This window comes from Sparus aurata, chromosome 9 (genome assembly GCF_900880675.1).
Source record: "Sparus aurata chromosome 9, fSpaAur1.1, whole genome shotgun sequence".
Classification (NCBI taxonomy): Eukaryota; Metazoa; Chordata; class Actinopteri; order Spariformes; family Sparidae; genus Sparus; species Sparus aurata.
Window position 1 is genome coordinate 10,040,239 of NC_044195.1, and position 20,261 is coordinate 10,060,499.

At 40.5% G+C, this 20,261-nt stretch overlaps 1 protein-coding gene across 35 annotated transcripts in view; it reads right to left on the reverse strand.

Moving 5' to 3' along the window:
* neb (nebulin) overlaps positions 1-20,261 on the reverse strand; it is a 67,513-nt gene that overhangs the window by 31,883 nt on the left and 15,369 nt on the right. For 29 of the 35 annotated variants that reach the window (XM_030428411.1, XM_030428441.1, XM_030428432.1 and 26 more), the window contains 46 exons: positions 19,960-20,166; positions 19,741-19,845; positions 19,496-19,603; positions 19,077-19,388; positions 18,680-18,886; positions 18,479-18,583; positions 18,267-18,374; positions 17,772-18,083; positions 17,451-17,657; positions 17,236-17,340; positions 17,008-17,115; positions 16,601-16,912; positions 16,272-16,478; positions 16,076-16,180; positions 15,502-15,609; positions 15,105-15,416; positions 14,790-14,993; positions 13,750-13,854; positions 13,515-13,622; positions 11,506-11,817; positions 11,191-11,394; positions 10,921-11,025; positions 10,618-10,725; positions 10,213-10,524; positions 8,603-8,806; positions 8,380-8,484; positions 8,179-8,286; positions 6,811-7,122; positions 6,520-6,723; positions 5,527-5,631; positions 5,239-5,346; positions 4,808-5,119; positions 4,504-4,707; positions 4,301-4,405; positions 4,107-4,214; positions 3,695-4,006; positions 3,398-3,601; positions 3,138-3,242; positions 2,341-2,448; positions 1,897-2,208; positions 1,360-1,563; positions 1,135-1,239; positions 893-1,000; positions 487-798; positions 291-395; positions 88-186 (listed from right to left, as the gene is read on the reverse strand). In XM_030428411.1, the coding sequence (XP_030284271.1) occupies positions 88-186; positions 291-395; positions 487-798; positions 893-1,000; positions 1,135-1,239; positions 1,360-1,563; positions 1,897-2,208; positions 2,341-2,448; positions 3,138-3,242; positions 3,398-3,601; positions 3,695-4,006; positions 4,107-4,214; positions 4,301-4,405; positions 4,504-4,707; positions 4,808-5,119; positions 5,239-5,346; positions 5,527-5,631; positions 6,520-6,723; positions 6,811-7,122; positions 8,179-8,286; positions 8,380-8,484; positions 8,603-8,806; positions 10,213-10,524; positions 10,618-10,725; positions 10,921-11,025; positions 11,191-11,394; positions 11,506-11,817; positions 13,515-13,622; positions 13,750-13,854; positions 14,790-14,993; positions 15,105-15,416; positions 15,502-15,609; positions 16,076-16,180; positions 16,272-16,478; positions 16,601-16,912; positions 17,008-17,115; positions 17,236-17,340; positions 17,451-17,657; positions 17,772-18,083; positions 18,267-18,374; positions 18,479-18,583; positions 18,680-18,886; positions 19,077-19,388; positions 19,496-19,603; positions 19,741-19,845; positions 19,960-20,166 (8,235 nt within the window). The remainder of the gene's footprint in view (positions 1-87; positions 187-290; positions 396-486; positions 799-892; positions 1,001-1,134; positions 1,240-1,359; positions 1,564-1,896; positions 2,209-2,340; positions 2,449-3,137; positions 3,243-3,397; positions 3,602-3,694; positions 4,007-4,106; positions 4,215-4,300; positions 4,406-4,503; positions 4,708-4,807; positions 5,120-5,238; positions 5,347-5,526; positions 5,632-6,519; positions 6,724-6,810; positions 7,123-8,178; positions 8,287-8,379; positions 8,485-8,602; positions 8,807-10,212; positions 10,525-10,617; positions 10,726-10,920; positions 11,026-11,190; positions 11,395-11,505; positions 11,818-13,514; positions 13,623-13,749; positions 13,855-14,789; positions 14,994-15,104; positions 15,417-15,501; positions 15,610-16,075; positions 16,181-16,271; positions 16,479-16,600; positions 16,913-17,007; positions 17,116-17,235; positions 17,341-17,450; positions 17,658-17,771; positions 18,084-18,266; positions 18,375-18,478; positions 18,584-18,679; positions 18,887-19,076; positions 19,389-19,495; positions 19,604-19,740; positions 19,846-19,959; positions 20,167-20,261) is intronic. The other 6 variants (XM_030428428.1, XM_030428443.1, XM_030428442.1 and 3 more) reach the window with 6 other exon arrangements.

A 20,261-nucleotide genomic window follows, 5' to 3' on the forward strand; every position in this document is an offset into this window, starting at 1 on the left:
CACCAAAATACTCTAATTTGCAATTATTTTCAGGTAGTAAACCAAAAATAAAGTCTGAAAATGATCCAAACAGAGTATAATCCTTACCTCATTGAGGACATCAGCAGCATTCTTGGCACAGACCAAGTCGACTCTGTCGGTTGGAACTGTGAATTTCTGTTCATCCAACTTGACACGATAGCCTCTCTATGTTATAGCGAGAAAGACATGTGTAATAAGAACAATGACTTTACAAATGTATATAAATGTTTGTGATTTTTAACTAAAATATGATTTGTAGTCCAACTTACATCAGCCAGGATCTTCTGTGCATGCTTCACCTTCACAACGTCCACGCACTCATGTGGAATCCATCCACATCCTCGAATCCACTCCAAATCAGCTTTGTACACAGCCTGAGGAAACAAAACAGGAGAGTTGTTTTTGTATTTCCACTGCATTCAAAATGTATGCAGACAATTACCACGAGCACTCTGATCAACCTACGTCGCTCTGCAGGTCATAAGCCTTTCTCGCCTGGACCACATCGCTGGAGTCAGGCAGGCAGGTCCAGTTGTGCAGATGAGTTCTATAGTTGAAATCATTGACTTGAATCTGGCATTTCTTGGCCAGCTCAAGATTCAGCATGTCTACTGGCAGGTGGAACTTGGTCTTGGACTTGTTGAAGTCCTTCTTGTACAGGGCATCACTGGCAATCTTGGCTGAGTTCATAGCCAGCATGATCAGAGGGTCGTCCTGGACGCAGCGAGCACCGATGTGGTGGCCGACCTGCTTACGGTATCCTGTATGATACTTGTACTAAAACAGAAGAGATAAAATGTGAATGAAATGTCAGACAGTATCTCTATTATCAATCTGTTGTTATAAAACCTTATCCATATTTTCCTCTTACATCACTGACGATATCTCTGGAAGCTTTAGCCTTCAACACAGAGATGGCATCCTCCTTGATATGGTAGCCTTTGGCCTTCTGGTCGTCCCATGCTTTTGAGTACAGTTTCTACACAGAACAAGAAGTATGTTTAAAAACACTATAAGACTTAGTGTCAGCACATTAAAATCAAGATATATTCAAATGTTCAGCAATACAACATAGGCAGAACTGGTAAAGTGATTGTACAAACACGAACTTACATTGCTGATGTTGACAGCATTGGCCTTGGACAGCTCAAAGGTGGGGGTGTTAGGTGGCAGGTGAATACTGAGCTTGTCTTTGTCCCAGGCTTCTCTATATTTCCTCTGTCAAAAAGAAAACAACAAGAACATGAACTTCGTTATGGAGTCACCCTTATTTATACAGATAATTGCACAAAATATTCACTGCTAGAAAGCATTTAGCATGCAGATGACATTACTTACATCACTGATGTTGTCAGCATTTTGCTTAGACAAGACAATAGCTGGGAGGTCGACTACGCTGGTGAACTTGACGGTGCTTGGGGGTTGTCGGTACAGCCTTTCATTGAGAATGGTCTGGGCATTTCTAGCTTTGATGACATCCACTGAGTCCTGAGGCGACCAGCCACATCCTCTCAGCCATTCCAGGTCAGCTCTGTACACGGCCTACAAAATAAATATCAGTTTTAATCCCACCAAATACTATTTTAAGTTTTTGGTTATTGTAGGTTATGTATATGTCTGACTGCTGAATGACTCAAAATATGGGCCAAGTGATTTTCAATGAATTTGTTGGATGCAGCTCTAGTTTAAACATTTTATGGGAGTGATCTGAACGTCTATGAAATTAACATATAGACTCCAACAAAGAAAACATAACTAAAAGCAGTTTTAGTTTATGGTAATAATGCGTCTTGGTATGACAGTCAGAGGAGGATATCAGCTAAAAACAAACTCCAAACACTCCTCTCCTAATTCATCAACTTAACATGTACTTACATCACTCTGTAAGTCGTAGACCTTCCTCGCCTGAACAACATCATTGGAGTCTGGCAGGCAGGTCCACTGGTGTAGGTGAGTTCTGTAGTTGAAGTCATTCACTTGCTGCTGGCATTTCTTGGCCAGTTCAATTGTCAGCATGTCCACAGGCAGGTGGAACTTGGTCTTGGTCTTGTTAAAGTCTTTCTTATAGACGTTGTCACTGGAGATCTTGGCTACATGAGCGGCCAACAAACACAGCGGGTCATCGTTAACACTGAGGGCACCAATGTGATGGCCACACTGCTTGCGGAACCCAGCCTTGTATTTGTACTGAAAATTGGGAATGGAAAATATTTTGATCAGGTCCACAATACAGACTGCAGTGAGATTAAAAAATGCTGCAAAGAAAATATGAAGTGAAGGTAATAGAAAAATGTATAGAGATGAGTGGTGCAGACTTACATCACTGACGATGTCTCTGGAGGCCCTGGCTGCCAAAACAGAAATTGCATCTTTGGGAAGGTAGTAGCCTTTGTTAATGGTGTTCATATAGCCTTCACGGTAATATTTCTGGGGAAACAACAATTATGCTGTTAGGGTCTCTGACAAAAACACAGTGTAGTCTGGACTATAATAATGTATACAGAACCTTTGGGCAATTTCTTTGACACTGGATATGATTTTATTGAACAACTAAATGACAATGTCCTTCGCTATTTAAAAGTCTCATATAATGCTTAGTTTCAGGTTCATACTTTTATTTGGGAGTCTTCTAGACAATGTTTATATGCTTTAATGTTTAAAAACAACACATTATTTTTTCTCATACTGTTCATCACTGCAGCACCTCTATTCACTGTCTGTCTGAACAGCCAGTCTGCTATGATTGGTCAGCTCACACAGACATAAGTAGGCACCGCTCATTGTGCTTCTGCCTCAGCTCATTTACAACCATTACTGTGCTGGGCACATGGCTGGAAGCAGTGACTGTGTAGTTGTGACATCACAACCTTACAGAAGCTCGTTTGTAGGCACAGTTACTGAATACAGACTGTGTAAATTTTTTCATGGACATTTTTAACTTTCAAAGTATTCATACAGCACCTAAACCTGCTTTATGATAAAAAAAGGCATGAACACTTTCTATAGTATGGGATCTTTAAACTTAAGCACATTTAACAAGTTAACAATTACTGGTATTACAACAATCTGCAATATCAGAATTGATAATACAATCACATGTGGAAACACTGCATTACCAGACTGGTGTTGAGTTTATTCTGCTTAGCCAGTATGATCTCTGGGGTGTCAGGCATGACGTGAAGGTTGACCTTATCTTTCTCCCAGGCAGAAACATACGCTTTCTGTAAACAGCAAATTGACATGGTTTAGTGAGACATTCTTTATCTGAGCCATAGTAGTACGCAGACCAACAACATACTCCCCAACGAAAAGGAAAATAAAAAAAAAAACAATAATTCATAGTGAAATAATATTCAATAAGGTGTTTTATCTCTACCTTGTCCATGATCTGGGCATTGGCCTGAGCAAGGGCATATGGCATGTCACTTGTTTTGGCAGTGAATTTGAAGTTGCTTGGATGCTGACGGTACTTAATGTCACTTAGGATCTCTCCTGCTTTCTTGGCTTTCTCCACATCAATTGAACCAATTGGCACCCAACCTGTTCCCTTGATCCATTCCATGTCTGCCTTGTACACAGCCTACAAGTCACAGGGAGGGGAAAAGGGGAGTCACAGTGAGTAACATTATTGCAGTGTTCAGGAAACACATTATGAGACTTTGTTATTACTCACATCGCTCTGCAGGTCATAGGCCTTTCTCGCCTGGACCACATCATTGGAGTCAGGCAGGCAGGTCCAGTTGTGCAGATGAGTTCTGTAGTTGAAGTCATTGACCTGAATCTGGCATTTCTTAGCCAGCTCAAGATTCAGCATGTCTACTGGCAGGTGGAACTTGGTCTTGGACTTGTTGAAGTCCTTCTTGTACAGGAAATCACTGGCAATTTTGGCTGAGTTCAGAGCCAGCACGATCAGAGGGTCATCTTGGCAGCTGAGGGCTCCGATGTGGTGGCCGACCTGCTTACGGTATCCTGTCTTGTACTTATACTGCATAGAGAGAAAGAGTGAAGTCAGGAGAAACAGAATGCTGCGCAACTAAGCACATGTCATTATCAGAGAGAAAAGCTCTCGTAAACATGTTACGTACGTCACTGATGATCTCTCTTCCACGTTTGGCAGCAACAACAGATATAGCATCAGGCTTCATATCATAGCCCTTCTTGAAGATCTCCTCAACACCTTCCCTGTATATTTTCTGAAAAAGAGATGAAAATAGTTTTTATGATGTCACCTAACAGTGATATTAAATATTAGTGTAAGTCAAAACAAACCGATCCATACCCTGCTGATGTTGTAAGCATTAGCTTTAGAAAGCAATAGCTCTGGTAGGTCAGCAGACACGTGGTTCTTAATCTTGTCAGCCTCCCAAGCAGCAATGTAGTTCTTCTGTGATGAGAAACAGAAAAAAAACCACCAATGTAATCACAAGGGTAAGATTGAACAGGTATGCAAAAATTGCAAAAGAGAGACGGGATAGTCTTTACCTTGTTGATTATGTCAGCATTTGTTTTAGCTAAGACCATGGACATAGAACTCATGTCTGTTGTATACTTCAGTTTGTCTAGTGGCTGCCTGTACAGACGTTCGCTGAGAATTTTACAAGCATTCTTGGCCTTCACCACATCAAGTGAACCAATGGGGACCCATCCTACACCTATAACCTCATCCATGTCAGCTTTGTATACAGCCTGTTGGAAAAAGCGTATACGGTTCACATTAGAACACATATGCACAGTCAACATGGTATAATGTATTGAGGTATGCAGTGAATGTCACAGAAGGGCTTACATCACTCTGCAGATCATAGGCTTTCCTGGCCTGGCGGACATCATTAGAATCTGGCAGGCAGGTCCACTGGTGCAGGCGGGTGATGTAGTTGGCGTGGTTGACTTGAATCTGGCATTTCTTAGCGAGCTCAAGATTCAGCATGTCCACTGGCAGGTGGAACTTGGTCTTGGACTTGTTGAAGTCCTTCTTGTACAGGGCATCACTGGCGATCTTGGCTGAGTTCAGAGCCAGCATGATCAGAGGGTCGTCCTGGACGCAGCGAGCACCAATGTGGTGGCCGACCTGCTTACGGTATCCTGTCTTGTACTTGTACTGGTGATATCAGCAGCAAAAAAACATTTCGTGTTACAACTAGAAAATCTCTCTAATTATGTTTAAAACCAGTGCACCAATTATATGTACGGATATGAGGTGCATTATGAGTGACTTACATCACTGATGATTTCCCTGGAACCCTTGGCAGCCTTGACAGAGATTGAATCAGGAGGGAGGAAATAGCCTTTCTTGATGGTTTCCTCAAAACCTTGTCTGTATAGTTTCTGTGAAGCAAAATACATATGAATATTTCTGTTGACTGTTTTGACAAATTGAGGCCTAATTGTGGCATTTGATTTTGTAAAGTTTCAGGGGGGTGTAGATTTTTATCAGAATCCACTTTAAGAATCTCATCTCGTTGCTAATTCAATTCAGATAATAATAGTAGGTTTGATGGTACTCACCCTGCTCATGTTGATAGCATTCTGCTGAGAGAGGATTATCTCAGGAGTGTCAGGTTTGATGTGCAAGCTGGTCTTATCCTTCTCCCATGCCTCCGTGTAGAGACGCTGAGACAAAGCACAAAACAATCCAGTGCAAATTAAAGCAATCATTATGTACTAGTGATGTGCGGGTCAAGGACCATTTCCTAACTGAGCACTGTCATGCCCTCCACAGAGCAGATCCCACTTCTGCTGAGCGTAAGAGTCCAGTACAGAGCGCTCTCTTTTTTTTCTCTTTTTCCTCTTTATCCCCCACTCACTGTAGTGGGACTTGACTTAATGAGTAAATTACAAAAATAAATGAATTGACCTAAACAATGGTATTTATTGTTGAATATAGCAGCAAATAGAAGTTTGAACAGTTGAACATCTTTAAACTTTGAACATTAACTCTGCCTGTTTCTTTCACTCTCCCGAACATAAACAACATTTTCTTCACACCTTAACTGTGAACTATTAAAAAATAAAAGCCTTATGCATAGGCCTACTCTGCAGTGTTTTAGCCTCGTATTTGGCTGCAAAGTGTAGATAAAATAATTGAGACCACAGTTCCGGGCTTTAACCTATTTCAACATGCTTCACAAACACAGCCAGCTGAGTTGAACGTACACCCACTGGATGCATTTGTTGCTGGAATGCACTGCACTGCTTGAGCCAGCACAGAGATGAGAGGACATTTGGCATTCGTATTTGAAAGTGTATGTCTGTGTACACATACATACAACATGTTTCTTAAAGTGTTTTGTAAGTTATTAACCTATTCTGAATGCCACTTTGCCAGTCAATGACCTGGGCCTGTCCGAACCCTGAAAAGCTGACCCAAACCTGCCTGACACACAGAGCAGTTCCTGGTTCCTGCAGGTTATGGGTTGACCCCTCATCACTATGATGTTACAAAAGCCCTTTCAAACAAAAACAAATCTGCATTATACCAAAAATAATTGTGATCTCTACCTTGTTCATAGTCAAAGCATTATTCTTTGCCAGAACAATGTTCATGGCATCTGTGGTGCTGGTGAAGGGAACAGTGCTGGGGTGCTGGCGGTACTTTATATCAGTCAAGATTTCTCCAGCCTTCTTGGCCTTCTCCACGTCAAGTGAGCCAATGGGAACCCAGCCCATACCCTGGAGCCACTTCAGGTCAGCTTTGTAGACAGCCTGTGAAGCATAGTAATGTAAAATTCAATTTCTGACATATTTGGTAGCATGAACATGAACACAAATCGTGAGGGAAACGGAACGCACATCACTCTGGAGGTCGTATGCATGTCTGGCCTGACGGACATCACTGGAGTCTGGCAGGCAGGTCCAGTTGTGGAGGCGGGTGATGTAGTTGGCGTGGTTGACCTGAATCTGGTTCTTCTTGGCCAGTTCAAAGGAAATCATGTCCACTGGAAGGTTGAACTTGGTCTTGGACTTGTTGAAGTCCTTCTTGTACAAGGCATCACTGGCAATCTTGGCTGAGTTCAGAGCCAGCACGAGCAGAGGGTCATCCTGGACGCAGCGAGCACCGATGTGGTGGCCGACCTGCTTACGGTATCCTGTATGGTACTTGTACTGCAAATGAGAAAGCAAACAAATGATCATAACATCATAAACATTGAAAAGCAATAATATCAGTAACAATATTGTTTTTTAACTGAAAAATGTCAAACATCAGAATGAAACAGTATACTCTATTACAAATAAACAGCAGTCACACTTTATTTGAAGGATGCACAGAAGATTGACATTACAGCTATCATGAATATGCCTATTATTGTAAGCTTCTATATTAAACTATATCATGTTATATTATATTATACTATATTATGGGATGTAAAATATATGGTAAAATGCAGTGCAACAGAGATAATATAATGATCAATTATGCAATTTAGCTCAGAATGGCATATATGACGAAGAATAGTATATAAAAACAATGTACCGTAATTTCCGGACTATAAGCCGCTACTTTTTTCCCACGCTTTGAACCCTGCGGCCTATCAGCGATGCGGCTAATCTTTAGATTTTATGGGCTAACGGCCTCCAGGGGGCACTCTAGCAGGAAGCGCAAGAGCAAGACAGACAGGTGGAAGAGATAATGCACCGAGGAAGACGCTAGTTTGTGTTTTGAACAGTCATTTTGCGCATCATGCACACACCCTCATCATGGAAAACACACGAAGAAGTGCATATGATGCAGCTTTTAAGCTAAGGCAATCGATCTTGCTGTCGAAGAAGGAAATAGAGCTGCTGCACGTAAGCTTGGCATCAATGAATCGATGGTGAGAGAGGTTGGAGATGGCAGCGTGAAAAACTGACTCAATGCAAAAAGACGACAGAAGCTTTCAGAGGTAATAAAAGCAGATGGCCACAGAGAGCAGACGTGGACACCTGCGGCTTAGGTGTGGCCTATATATGTACACTTTTTTTTTCACTTAAAAATTAGTTGGTGCGGTTTATATTCAGGTGCGGTTTATATTCAGGTGCGCTCTATAGTCCAGAATTTACGGTATTTTGTATACTCTTTTGGCAGACTTTAAGTAGTTGCCTACTGTAAAATGCATTTTGCATTTAAAATAAAGATGATAACTTTACTTTTAAATTTAATCATTAAAGTAAAACACTTACATCACTGGCAATGTCCCTGGAAGCCCTGGCTGCGATGATGGAAATGGCATCATTGCGCAGGTCATAGCCCTTCTTCTTGGCATCTTCATGTGCCTGCTTGTACATTTTCTGTAAACAAACAAGATCATCCCAGAAATGTTAGGTATATAACTTTCCCAGTTAAAGTGCCGCACCACCAAAAGTATTTAATTTTCCACTTACCAAGCTGTAGTTGACATTGTTTGCTTTGGCAAGAAGAACATCCATAGCATCAGGCATGATGTGGATCTTCGTCTTCTCTTTCTCCCAGGCCTCAACGTAGGCACTCTATAGTCACAAACACCAACAACATGACAATTTACATACATTAAGAGGTCTGCAAGTAAACATTTCCATGATGAAATAAGTTCCTCATCATATCCATATGTAGTTGTTGATTTCATACCTTGTTCATAACCCGAGCGTTGTCCTTGGCCAAAACCATGGGCATGTCTTCTGTGGTCATTTTAAATTTGAAGTTGCTTGGGTGCTGACGATACTTATGTTCACTCAGAATGTCACCAGCTGTCTTTGACCTCTCAACATCCAGTGAACCTATAGGCACCCATCCAATTCCCTGCAGCGTCTTTAACTCCTCCTTGTATACAGCCTGGACAGAAAAAGAGAGTTTGTTATGGTGACAAATGTTCCAAAACTTTAAATCTATACACATAGGCGTAGAATTGCGTATGGACCATATGGACGTGTTCACACCAATATCAAGACTGAAGGAAAAAAAATGCGCCTCATGCGGCACACAAAGGGTTAAATCATTTCCCACTTTGTTCTGTTTTCTGATTGGCTTAGCTGCCTGCAAGCTGTCCAAGTTGTTTCACTTGCAGGCTTTACCAGTGCTGATGAGAGGAGGTCGTTATCGTGCAACACATGTCCGAGGATGTCGGGCAAAAGAAAGGTGGAAGACATCAGAAGCTATTTCACCTAACAAAGTGTAAGTCACCTGAGGAAAATAGTCCCCCCTCATAGGCTACCGCTAATGAATGCAAAACATTGTTTCCAACCGTTTTCTCACTCTTAATGGTGATTGATTTGTTACTTTGTCAGGTGACAGAAGACACAACACAGCTGCCCCCTTTATCAGACAGGGTGGAGCGGCAGGGTCACAGCAGCAGGTGAACTTGAATAAGGACATGGTGGTTAATTTAATTTTAAGTGTTACTTAGTTGTATTATCAAAAGTAGGCCTAGTGAATACTACTAATCTTCTTCGAGATTTCAGTCGTGCTGTGTCACTGCTCACAGCATCAATATTTTATTTATCAGGTGACAGAGGAACCCCGGCCAGGTTGTAGCTCATACAGGGAAGATTCAGGGATACAGGTAAATTTGACATGGTGCTATACTAAATGTTTTACTGCATATGTTTGACTGCTTATGTCCAGTGGGTAATGCATCATACAAAGTTAATGTCAGGCTGGGATCGTGTGTTATTTCATTAGGGTGCTGCAGCAATCTTGCCTGGTTGTAGGCCTAGTTCAGGGAGGGGCCAGGTGGAGTTACAGGTGAGACCTCAACATATGCTATAACACTGTAACCTAATTTAAATGTAAATTTGTTTTTACACAAAATATAAAACGTGTAATTATTAACTTTATAAATGTGATGTTCCCTGTCTGCATATTTTCACATGCAGTCATAGAGAGTGATAATTATATAATGTGGTCTATTTCTAAAGAAACTGGTTGCTGTAGACAGCTGTTGTTAATCTATGTATAATGCAAGGTTTAATGCAGTGGGTTGCACTATAATGTAATGTAATGCACTATGACTGCAGTAAAATTCAGACGTTGTTATTACACAGCCTCCTTGTCTGTCATTAGTGTCATTACACTGCTTAACAACGTATACAATTTTTCTGCCCTGGCGGTGGCGCGTGGTAACGGGCCGGGGGGGTTACTGGCTATGTCCCAACCAATGTCAATATCAAACCTACACCCTTGTCTATACATACGTTAACATTATAACTTTCAATAGTATCAATTTAAGGATTCATACTAACATCACTCTGGAGGTCGTATGCATGTCTGGCCTGACGGACATCATTGGAGTCTGGCAGGCAGGTCCAGTTGTGGAGGCGGGTGATGTAGTTGGCGTGGTTGACCTGAATCTGGTTCTTCTTGGCCAGTTCAAAGGAAATCATGTCCACTGGAAGGTTGAACTTGGTCTTGGACTTGTTGAAGTCCTTCTTGTACAAGGCATCACTGGCAATCTTGGCTGAGTTCAGAGCCAGCATGAGCAGAGGGTCGTCCTGGACGCAGCGAGCACCAATGTGGTGGCCGACCTGCTTACGGTATCCTGTTTTATACTTGTACTGACAAAGAAAATGAAAAATAAAGTTTCATGGTCATATGAACTGTGACACATACGTAGTATTGTTTATCATTGTGAAAATCCGACAGCTTACATCACTGGCAATGTCCCTGGAAGCCCTGGCTGCAATGATGGAAATGGCATCATTGCGCATATCGTAACCCTTCTTCTTGGCATCTTCATGAGCCTGTGTGTACTTTTTCTGTAAACAAACACAAGCACCGCACAGACATAAGTCTATATATTTTTCATTATTTGTGTGATTGAGTAATTAGAGATATAAATGTACTGATAACAGAGACAGATCTTAATTAGTGTAGCAAATCTTTTTGCCTTAATTTATAGTAATCAATATGTGAGATTTGCTTTACCCTAATATGTTTAATTTATCACTTACCAAGCTGTAGTTAACATTGTTTGCTTTGGCTAGAAGAACATCCATAGCATCAGGCATGATGTGGATCTTTGTCTTCTCTTTCTCCCAGGCCTCAATGTAGGCACTCTGCAGTCATAAAAAACAATATGAGAGCACATCATATCACAAACTCTGCAAGCATGCATTTGTTTTCAAATAAGAATTTCCTGACTCTATCAATATAAGTAGTTCAACTGCTTAATTTTGAGTTCTTTATACATAACTGCACTTTGAGGACCGACGATTTCATACCTTGTTCATAACCCGAGCGTTGTCCTTAGCCAAAGCCATGGGCATGTCTTCTGTGGTCATTTTAAATTTGAACTTGCTTGGGTGCTGACGATACTTATGTTCACTCAGAATGTCACCAGCTGTCTTTGACCTCTCAACATCCAGTGAACCTATAGGCACCCATCCAATTCCCTGCAGCGTCTTTAACTCCTCCTTGTATACAGCCTGGACAGAAAAAGAGAGTTTGTTATGGTGACAAATGTTCCAAAAATTTAAATCTATAAATATGTAAACATTATAACTTAACATGATATAAATTCAAGGATTCATGCTCACATCACTCTGGAGGTCGTATGCATGTCTGGCCTGACGGACATCAGTGGAGTCTGGCAGGCAGGTCCAGTTGTGGAGGCGGGTGATATAGTTGGCGTGGTTGACCTGAATCTGGTTCTTCTTGGCCAGTTCAAAGGAAATCATGTCCACTGGAAGGTTGAACTTGGTCTTGGACTTCATGAAGTCCTTCTTGTACAGGGCATCACTGGCAATCTTGGCTGAGTTCAGAGCCAGCATGAGCAGAGGGTCGTCCTGGAGGCAGCGAGCACCGATGTGGTGGCCGACCTGCTTACGATATCCTGTGTGGTACTTGTACTGCAAATGAGAAACCAAACAAATGATCATAACATCATAAATATTGAAAAGCAACATCATCAGTAACACTATTGTTTTTTAACTTTGTTGAATGAATGTGAAATGTCCGAATGAAACAGTATACTACAATAAAAAAACAACAACTGTAACACTTTGTTTGAAGGTTGCACATAAGATTGACATTACATCGATCATGGACATGAAGAAGTCTATGAATGTTAATGACTGTTGTCATGCAGTGTCTCTCATCATGTCCGATCTCATCATGAGATGTCTTTCATATTACAATTTGACATCAACCGAGACACTAATTTCTTTGTTGACAACTTGAGGTTAACAATGACAAAACAAAAATGTCACCGGGGGACTAACTATCAATCTTAAAAGAATATCTAGATTTATGTGCTGCCATTACATTATACATTATAAATGTGTCAAGAAATAATGTATTATTGTTCTCAGTTTGGACGTGTCATTAAAATGTCAATAAGTCTTATTACCCTGTCAGATGCTTTAATAGCAGTGTCATGAACAAGACAGTGCCAGATGCTGGTCCCAGTGTCCTGTCTGGTAAGCACACTGAACCTGCCTGATGACAGGTATTAACAGTATGAAGGTCGTTTTCTTGCCATTTTAGGCTTCTGGCATCTTAGGCTGAATCAGCTAATAGCAGTGCTTGCTCCACAGCTAACTCAGCTAGCTAGCTAACAACATGTATATACAGTTAGCAGCAGTTAGCGGTTAGCTTACTTTAGAAATAAGTATGACCCCCTAAGTCACCTTGGTGTGTCTTCCCTATTTTTTAAACTGGTCTTGTCACATATAATGTTGTCTTAAAGGTGCGATATGTAAGAATTGACCATCTGTCAAATTCATACTCTAGAAAACTCCAAACTGCTGCTAACAGCTGCTAACACACCGCTGGCTGTCATCAGCTATTAAGCTTAATTAACTGTGCAGCTAGCAGTTGTACTAGCTACTTGGGCTGAGAGCTTGGACCTTGGGGGGACTGTAAGGGTTATTAATTCTCTGAAAATCACTTCGCAAGGTACAAAATGGCTAAGGACTGGCTGGTTATTATGCTAATTTCAATAGATAACGATGCACCACAGTACATAGATAAATTGTACCATTTTATTTGAGGTCAAGAACTGGATTCATGAGACCGTTAGAAAAACATTTGACATTGTAATAACACATTATGATAGTTTATATTTGTGACAGAATTACAATGGTCTATGACAGGGAATGTCAAACCAACCACACATGACAGTTTAAAGTAATGTTAAAACATAAAGCAGATCGTTATATTTAAGTTTGATAATCAGGCCTGCTATGTGTTTATGACTTGCTACTGTATGTGATCTAGGTTGATGTCAAGTTGTCATACTGTAACAAAGACATCTCAAACTGTCAATTTTGCAGCAAAAGTTACAGACATGGCTCAATGCCACTTAATGACAAGGGTAATAAACATTCTAAAGACTTCTTCATGTTCCTGTCGGTGTCATGTCACCTTATGTAAACCCTTATAAATGAAGTGTTGAAAAGAAAAAACCTATTATACAATAATTTGACTAAGATACACTGCTGAAATAATAATAAAATGATATCAAGGCTTCTTGACATGCTTTTCAAATGTATTGATTGAATATAATGTTTGTTTATTTTGATTAGTAAATACTGAATTATCTTACATCGCTGGCAATATCCCTGGAAGCCCTGGCTGCAATAATGGAAATGGCATCATTACGAAGGTCGTATCCCTTCTTCTTGGCCTCTTCATAAGCCTGCTTGTACGTATTCTGTGTAAAAGAAAAAACAAACAAAAAACTTCAAGCATCTTCTGAGAAAAGGTTGTTCATTATGAAAATTGTTTTTTCAAAAGCTATGACAACTCAACTTTATTGAGAATGTTTGAGAAGTACTCACCACACTGTAGGTGACTTTATTTGCTTTGGCCAGTAGAATATCCATGGCATCAGGCATGACATGAATGCTAGTCTTGTCTTTATCCCAGGCTTCAGTGTAAGCTTTCTGCAAAGACAATTTGTTTTGTTTAGTTTTCATGCAAACAACATTAAGAAGAAGATCTTATGGGCATGCATTCATAATCAAATCAAAACTGACAGTCCTGAATGCGATGGATTATGCTAAACATGGTCAAGCAAAGAAGATTTTCACCAGAGTAGGCTTTAACTTTTTCTGAGTTTGGTACACATTCAATATGGGTTCAAATTAAAGTGAATGGATAAATAGAATGTATCATGAAGCCCAAAGGGAATCCTGAGAGGGTCATCTTCAGGTTGCATTTCTTTAAGCCAAAAATCAGGTTGTCCTTACCACTGTTGTTGTTTGCATTGATCACTGAACCTTTCACTTTATGTGCAAGAGACAACACAAATATTCAAGGTATATTCAAGGTGGGTGTATTCATCATTCAGCATTCATTTAGTTCCTTTATGCTACATACAAAATAAAAAACTATTACCACTGTGAACATGCACTATCGTTTTATGGAAATAATGTGATTACATCTTTCACAGAGGGCCAGAGAGACAGCATCACTTTCTTTGAAGTTAATAGAACAATTTAAGAGATATTGGGGGTACGAAAAACATTTGAATGAATAGATATGCTTGTCTATGGCACATCACATTAACTTGAATGATAAAAACGTAACTAATTGGACACAGGATTTGAAATATTTTGGAATTAAAATTACTCTTCCATTGAATAAGTAATTATTAAATAAATAAAAATCTACTTTTTATTATTGTTATTTGGAAAAAATGAAATTACAAATATTGAAACATTAGTCTTTTTTAAATACCGGATTAAAAAAAATATCAAATCTATTTGGAGCGAAAAATCTAATTTTGTTACTCAATGCTTAAAGCTGGTTTGCTTTGTATTATTAGTCTCAGCAAAAATACAATATAATGTTTGGGCAGTAACTACAAAAGAATTACCTTGTTCATAACCCGAGCGTTGTCCTTGGCCAAAGCCATGGGCATATCTTCTGTGGTCATTTTAAATTTGAAGTTGCTTGGGTGCTGACGATACTTATGTTCACTCAGAATGTCACCAGCTGTCTTTGACCTCTCAACATCCAGTGAACCTATAGGCACCCATCCAATTCCCTGCAGCGTCTTTAACTCCTCCTTGTATACAGCCTGGACAGAAAAAGAGAGTTTGTTATGGTGACAAATGTTCCAAAAATTTAAATCTATAAATATGTAAACATTATAACTTAACATAATATAAATTCAAGGATTCATACTCACATCACTCTGGAGGCTGTATGCATGTCTGGCCTGACGGACATCATTGGAGTCTGGCAGGCAGGTCCAGTTGTGGAGGCGGGTGATATAGTTGGCATGATTGACCTGAATCTGGTTCTTCTTGGCCAGTTCAAAGGAAATCATGTCCACTGGAAGGTTGAACTTGGTCTTGGACTTCATGAAGTCCTTCTTGTACAGGGCATCACTGGCAATCTTGGCTGAGTTCAGAGCCAGCATGAGCAGAGGGTCGTCCTGGAGGCAGCGAGCACCGATGTGGTGGCCAACCTGCTTACGGTATCCTGTTTTATACTTGTACTGAAAAAGCAAATGTGAGAGTTTTAGTGACCAAACTCTGGTTAGGGTAGATATGAAATGATATATACAATAAATAGATACTTACATCACTAGCAATAGCAGTGGAGGCTTTGGCAGCCTGGACAGAAATGGCATCACCACGAAGATTGTGACCCTTCTTCTTGGACAGCTCATTGTCCAATTTGTACAGTTTCTGAAGAGAGAGAGAATATACATTTTTATAGAGGAAAGCACATCTACTTTCAAATGAATATAATATTAACTTGTAGTGATGTAATGTTTCCTCTTCCTGTCCATCAAAATCCATACTTTCTGTGTTGTAGTTACAGTGGCACAACAGCCTATATGTTATAACTTAAAAACATACAAACTTATCTTGTCATGTAATAACTTATTGTTAAAAGATGAAAACTTTAATCTATAACTTGATAATATAACATTAATATATCTTGTTACAACATGAAGTATCTTTTTTTAACAATAATATTGTTGTGTTATAACACAACTAATAACAATACTGAACAGCAACCAGACCACACCAGTTCATTTTTTATTTATTCTGGCATGGCAGCAATACATTTCTGTAACATGGTACATTTCATTTTTATTACAAATCCGGACAGACCTGTGTGGAAATATCACATTGTATCAGACTGTACCTCACTGACGTTCTTCTTGTTTCCTCTGGCAAGGACAAGGTCCATAGCATCAGGCATGATGTGGATCGTAGTCTTGTCTTTCTCCCAGGCTTTGTTGTAGGATTGCTGAAAAATCAATATGTAGGTGTTGGTTTGATATGCATGCAAAACTTTAGAGAAGAGATATTTGTGTTTAACAGGAAATCCTATCCAGTACCTTATCCATAATCTGATTGTTGGCAGTGGCCAGTGTCAGATCCATGGAGTGCATGTCCTTGGTGAATTTGAAGTTGCTAGGATGCTGACGGTAACGGGACTCACTGAGGATCTGGCTAGCTGTTTTGGCTTTCTCAACATCCAATGATCCAATAGGAACCCATCCTAATCCTTTGATGAAGCTTTCATATTCACTCTTGTACTGGTTCTGAGGAAGAATATCAACAGAAATGGCATTCCCTCACAATGCAGCCCGGATATTGATGACATTATTTAAAACTTTTTCAGTAATATCAATCTCAAGGCGAATAAGTCAGACTTTCTACATACATCACTGGCAATGATCTGCATGTTCCGAGCTAGTTGCAGGTTCATGGCATCAGGCAGGACAGTGTAGTGGGAGTTTCTCTGCTTGTATCCAGCCATAGTCTGAACAGCAGAAGCCTGCTTGGCATGGACCACACTTATCATGTCAACTGGAGAGTGATACTTCAGCTTGGACTTGTGGTAATCCTTCTTGTAATTCTTGTCACTCTGCAATCTGGCCAACTCCATGTAGTGAACCAGCAGAGGATCATCCTGGATGCTGCGGAAGCCGACATGGTGTCCTCTGGCCTTCTCGTAAGCCAACTTGTACTTATACTGTAACAACAAACACATTCTTTGTCATAAACAGAGACTGTCCTTTTTTATAATATGAATTTCTGGAAGATTTAATTCTGTTTGTAGCAACTTACATCACTGGCAATGGTGGTACCAGACTTGGCAGCCAGAATTGGGATGGCATCTGCTTTTAGGTTGTGGCCCTTCTTGGCCATCTCCACAAGACCGGCTTTGTAAAGTTTCTTTAAAAAGACATAAAAGTAAGATGACAGTGAAATGTAATAACAGTGTTGGCATTCTCAAACTGATCACTATCAACTAAAGACAGTATTAACTATTACAGTTTTATGGATTCCCCTTACATTGCTCATGTTGATAGCATTTGCCTTGGCCAGGACAATCTCAGGAGCATCTGGCATGATGTGGACTGTCAGTTTGTCCTTTTCCCAAGCTGCAGTGTATGCTTGCTGTAAATAAAGACAGCAGGAAAAACATATGCATTTTGGCGGTCAAGACTAGGTTTATTAACAACTTTTTATAGGCCTTGCACTTTAGGGAACCGTTAAACATGCTGCACCTTGTTCATGATCTTGTTGTTGGCAGTAGCCAGAGCCACGTCCATGGAGTCCATCAGTTTGCTGAACTTGAAGTTGGATGGGTGAGTGCGATACTTCTTCTCACTCTGAATATCACTGCCCACTTTAGCAGTCTCAACGGCAAGAGAGCCGATAGGTACCCATCCAATACCTCTGATGCAGTTGTTCCACTCAGACTTGTAGTCACACTGAAAAGAATTGTAAGGCCTCATGAATCAAGGAATTGTACTGCAATTATTGTGTCGGTCTTTGTAAAGGGACAATGGCAAATCACAGCATGTATTCTAACATTTACAACTTACATCACTAGACTGGACATTCATTGTGCGAGCCAGCACAAAGTTCATGGCATCAGGGAGGAGGGCATAACTGTGCTGGATCTGTCTGTATCCTGCCATAGTCTGAACAGAAGAAGCCTGCTTCGCATGGACCACACTCATCATGTCCACTGGGGTGTGATACTTCAGCTTGGCCTTTTCGTAGTCCTTCTTGTAGTTCTTGTCACTCTGCAGCCTAGCCACCTCCATGTAGTGAACCAGCAGGGGATCGTCCTGGAGGCTGCGGAAGCCAACGTGGTGGCCCTTTGCCTTCTCATAAGCCTTCTTATAGTGGACCTAGATGTGAAAGGGTATATAGCATATTACAGGATTACATGGTGGCCAATATGCTGGCCTCCACCTTCTCATTGTCCAACATGTACCTGTACCGTAACAGAAAATAAATACTTGTTTTCAAAAGATGGTGAGTTATAGTGGATAAACATCTTGATTTGGTGAAGGAATGTATTTCTAACTTACATTACTAGCAATGGTGGTACCAGACTTGGCAGCAAGAATTGGGATGGCGTCTGCTTTGAGGTTGTGGCCCTTATTGGCCATCTCCACAAGACCAGCTTTGTAAAGTTTCTGTGAAAGACATACATTCATATGAGTAAAATGAAATGAAATAAATAAAAAAATTGGTAAAAAAAGATTTTTTTAAAAATTCAGAATGTAACCTAATGGCTTACATTGCTCATGTTGAGAGCATTAGCCTTGGCTAGGACAATCTCAGGAGCATCTGGCATGATGTGAACTGTCAGTTTGTCCTTCTCCCAAGCTGCAGTGTATGCTTGCTGTAAGTAAAAGGCACCAGAAAAAAAAAACATTTGATGAACAACATTATCATTCATATTTTGTGGCACTGCGCTATACACTTCAACATGCTGCACCTTGTTCATGATCTTGTTGTTGGCAGTAGCCAGAGCTACATCCATGGAGTCCATCAGTTTGCTGAACTTGAAGTTGGATGGATGAGTGCGATACTTCTTCTCACTCTGAATATCATTGCCAACTTTAGCAGTCTCAACGGCAAGAGAGCCAATAGGTACCCATCCCATACCTCTGACACAGTTGTTCCATTCAGACTTGTAGTCACACTGAAAAAAGTGGACAGTTATGATACATATTATTTCTGATGTCAAGATCAATGACATTTATTACAGAAACTTATACATGCAAATAAAGTTCATAATGTAGATTAAATATGTGTTTTTTTAAATATGGCATTGAAAAATGGTTTTGCTACTAATGGCACAATTCACTAATAGAACTGTCACTGCCACTCACATCACTTGACTGGGTATTCATGGTGCGACAGCGCTGTAGGTGCAGGTTGTCAGGCAGTAGGAAGTAGTTGTGAGGGATCTTTCTGTAACCAGTATACGTCTGAACAGCAGAGGCCTGCTTAGCATGGAGCACGCTCATCATGTCCACTGGTGTGTGATACTTCAGCTTGGCCTTGTGGTAATCCTTCTTGTAGTTCTTGTCGCTCTGCAATCTGGCCACCTCCATGTAGTGAACCAGCAGAGGATCGTCCTGGAGGCTGCGGAAACCAACGTGGTGGCCTCTGGCCTTCTCGTAGGCTTTTTTGTATTGGACCTGAAAGAAAAAGGAAAGTTAGGCACCTGATGGAGACTCTTTTAGTTACAAAGAAAAAAATGCTGAATACACTCAGTGTTTGTGGGGTAAATTTCTCATTTACATACATTGCTGGCAATATGTCTGCCTTGCTTGGCATGCAGGATAGAAATAGCATCAGGCCTCATATCGTATCCCTTGGCGATATCTTCCAGCCACTTTTGCTTGTAGTGACTCTGTGGATAGGAGGCAAAATGTTAGGACAATATTTTATGCACAGTCGATGCAGGCAGGTCATATGCCTTCCACTTATATATTTCGCTGATAAGACAGCTTCTAACTTTGATTTTCAATTAATATATCGTTCTCTTGCCTCGCTAACAGTCTGGGCATTGAATTTAGCCTGAAGGAACTCCGGGCTGTCAGCTGGCAGATTATAGGTATGCATGAACTTCTCCCCAGAAGCTCTGTATGCAGCCTAGAGAGAAGGAAGAAGCACGTTAAAACCTGTGAATTCTTGGAAGGATTTGGTATAAATATTTGAACATCTCTTAAGTGCATTTCATCTTCTATAATGAGAAGACATTCTTACATTGTCCATTGTCTTGGTGTTGCCCATAGCCAGAACCATGTTCATGGCATCAGTCTTGCTTGTGAATTTCAAAGAACTGGGATGCTGGCGGTAGCCTCTCTCATCCAGTGCATGTTTAGCAGCTTTGGCCTTCTCAACATCCAGAGAACCAAGGGGAACCCACCCTAAGCCTTTAGAGCAGTTATTGTATTCTGACTTGTAGACATTCTGTAGGAAGATAGAGTAAAACACGTTCTTATCTCAAATCGTATCATCTAATCACTGCATATTGCTCTCCTGCTATCTATATAATCCGTTTACTT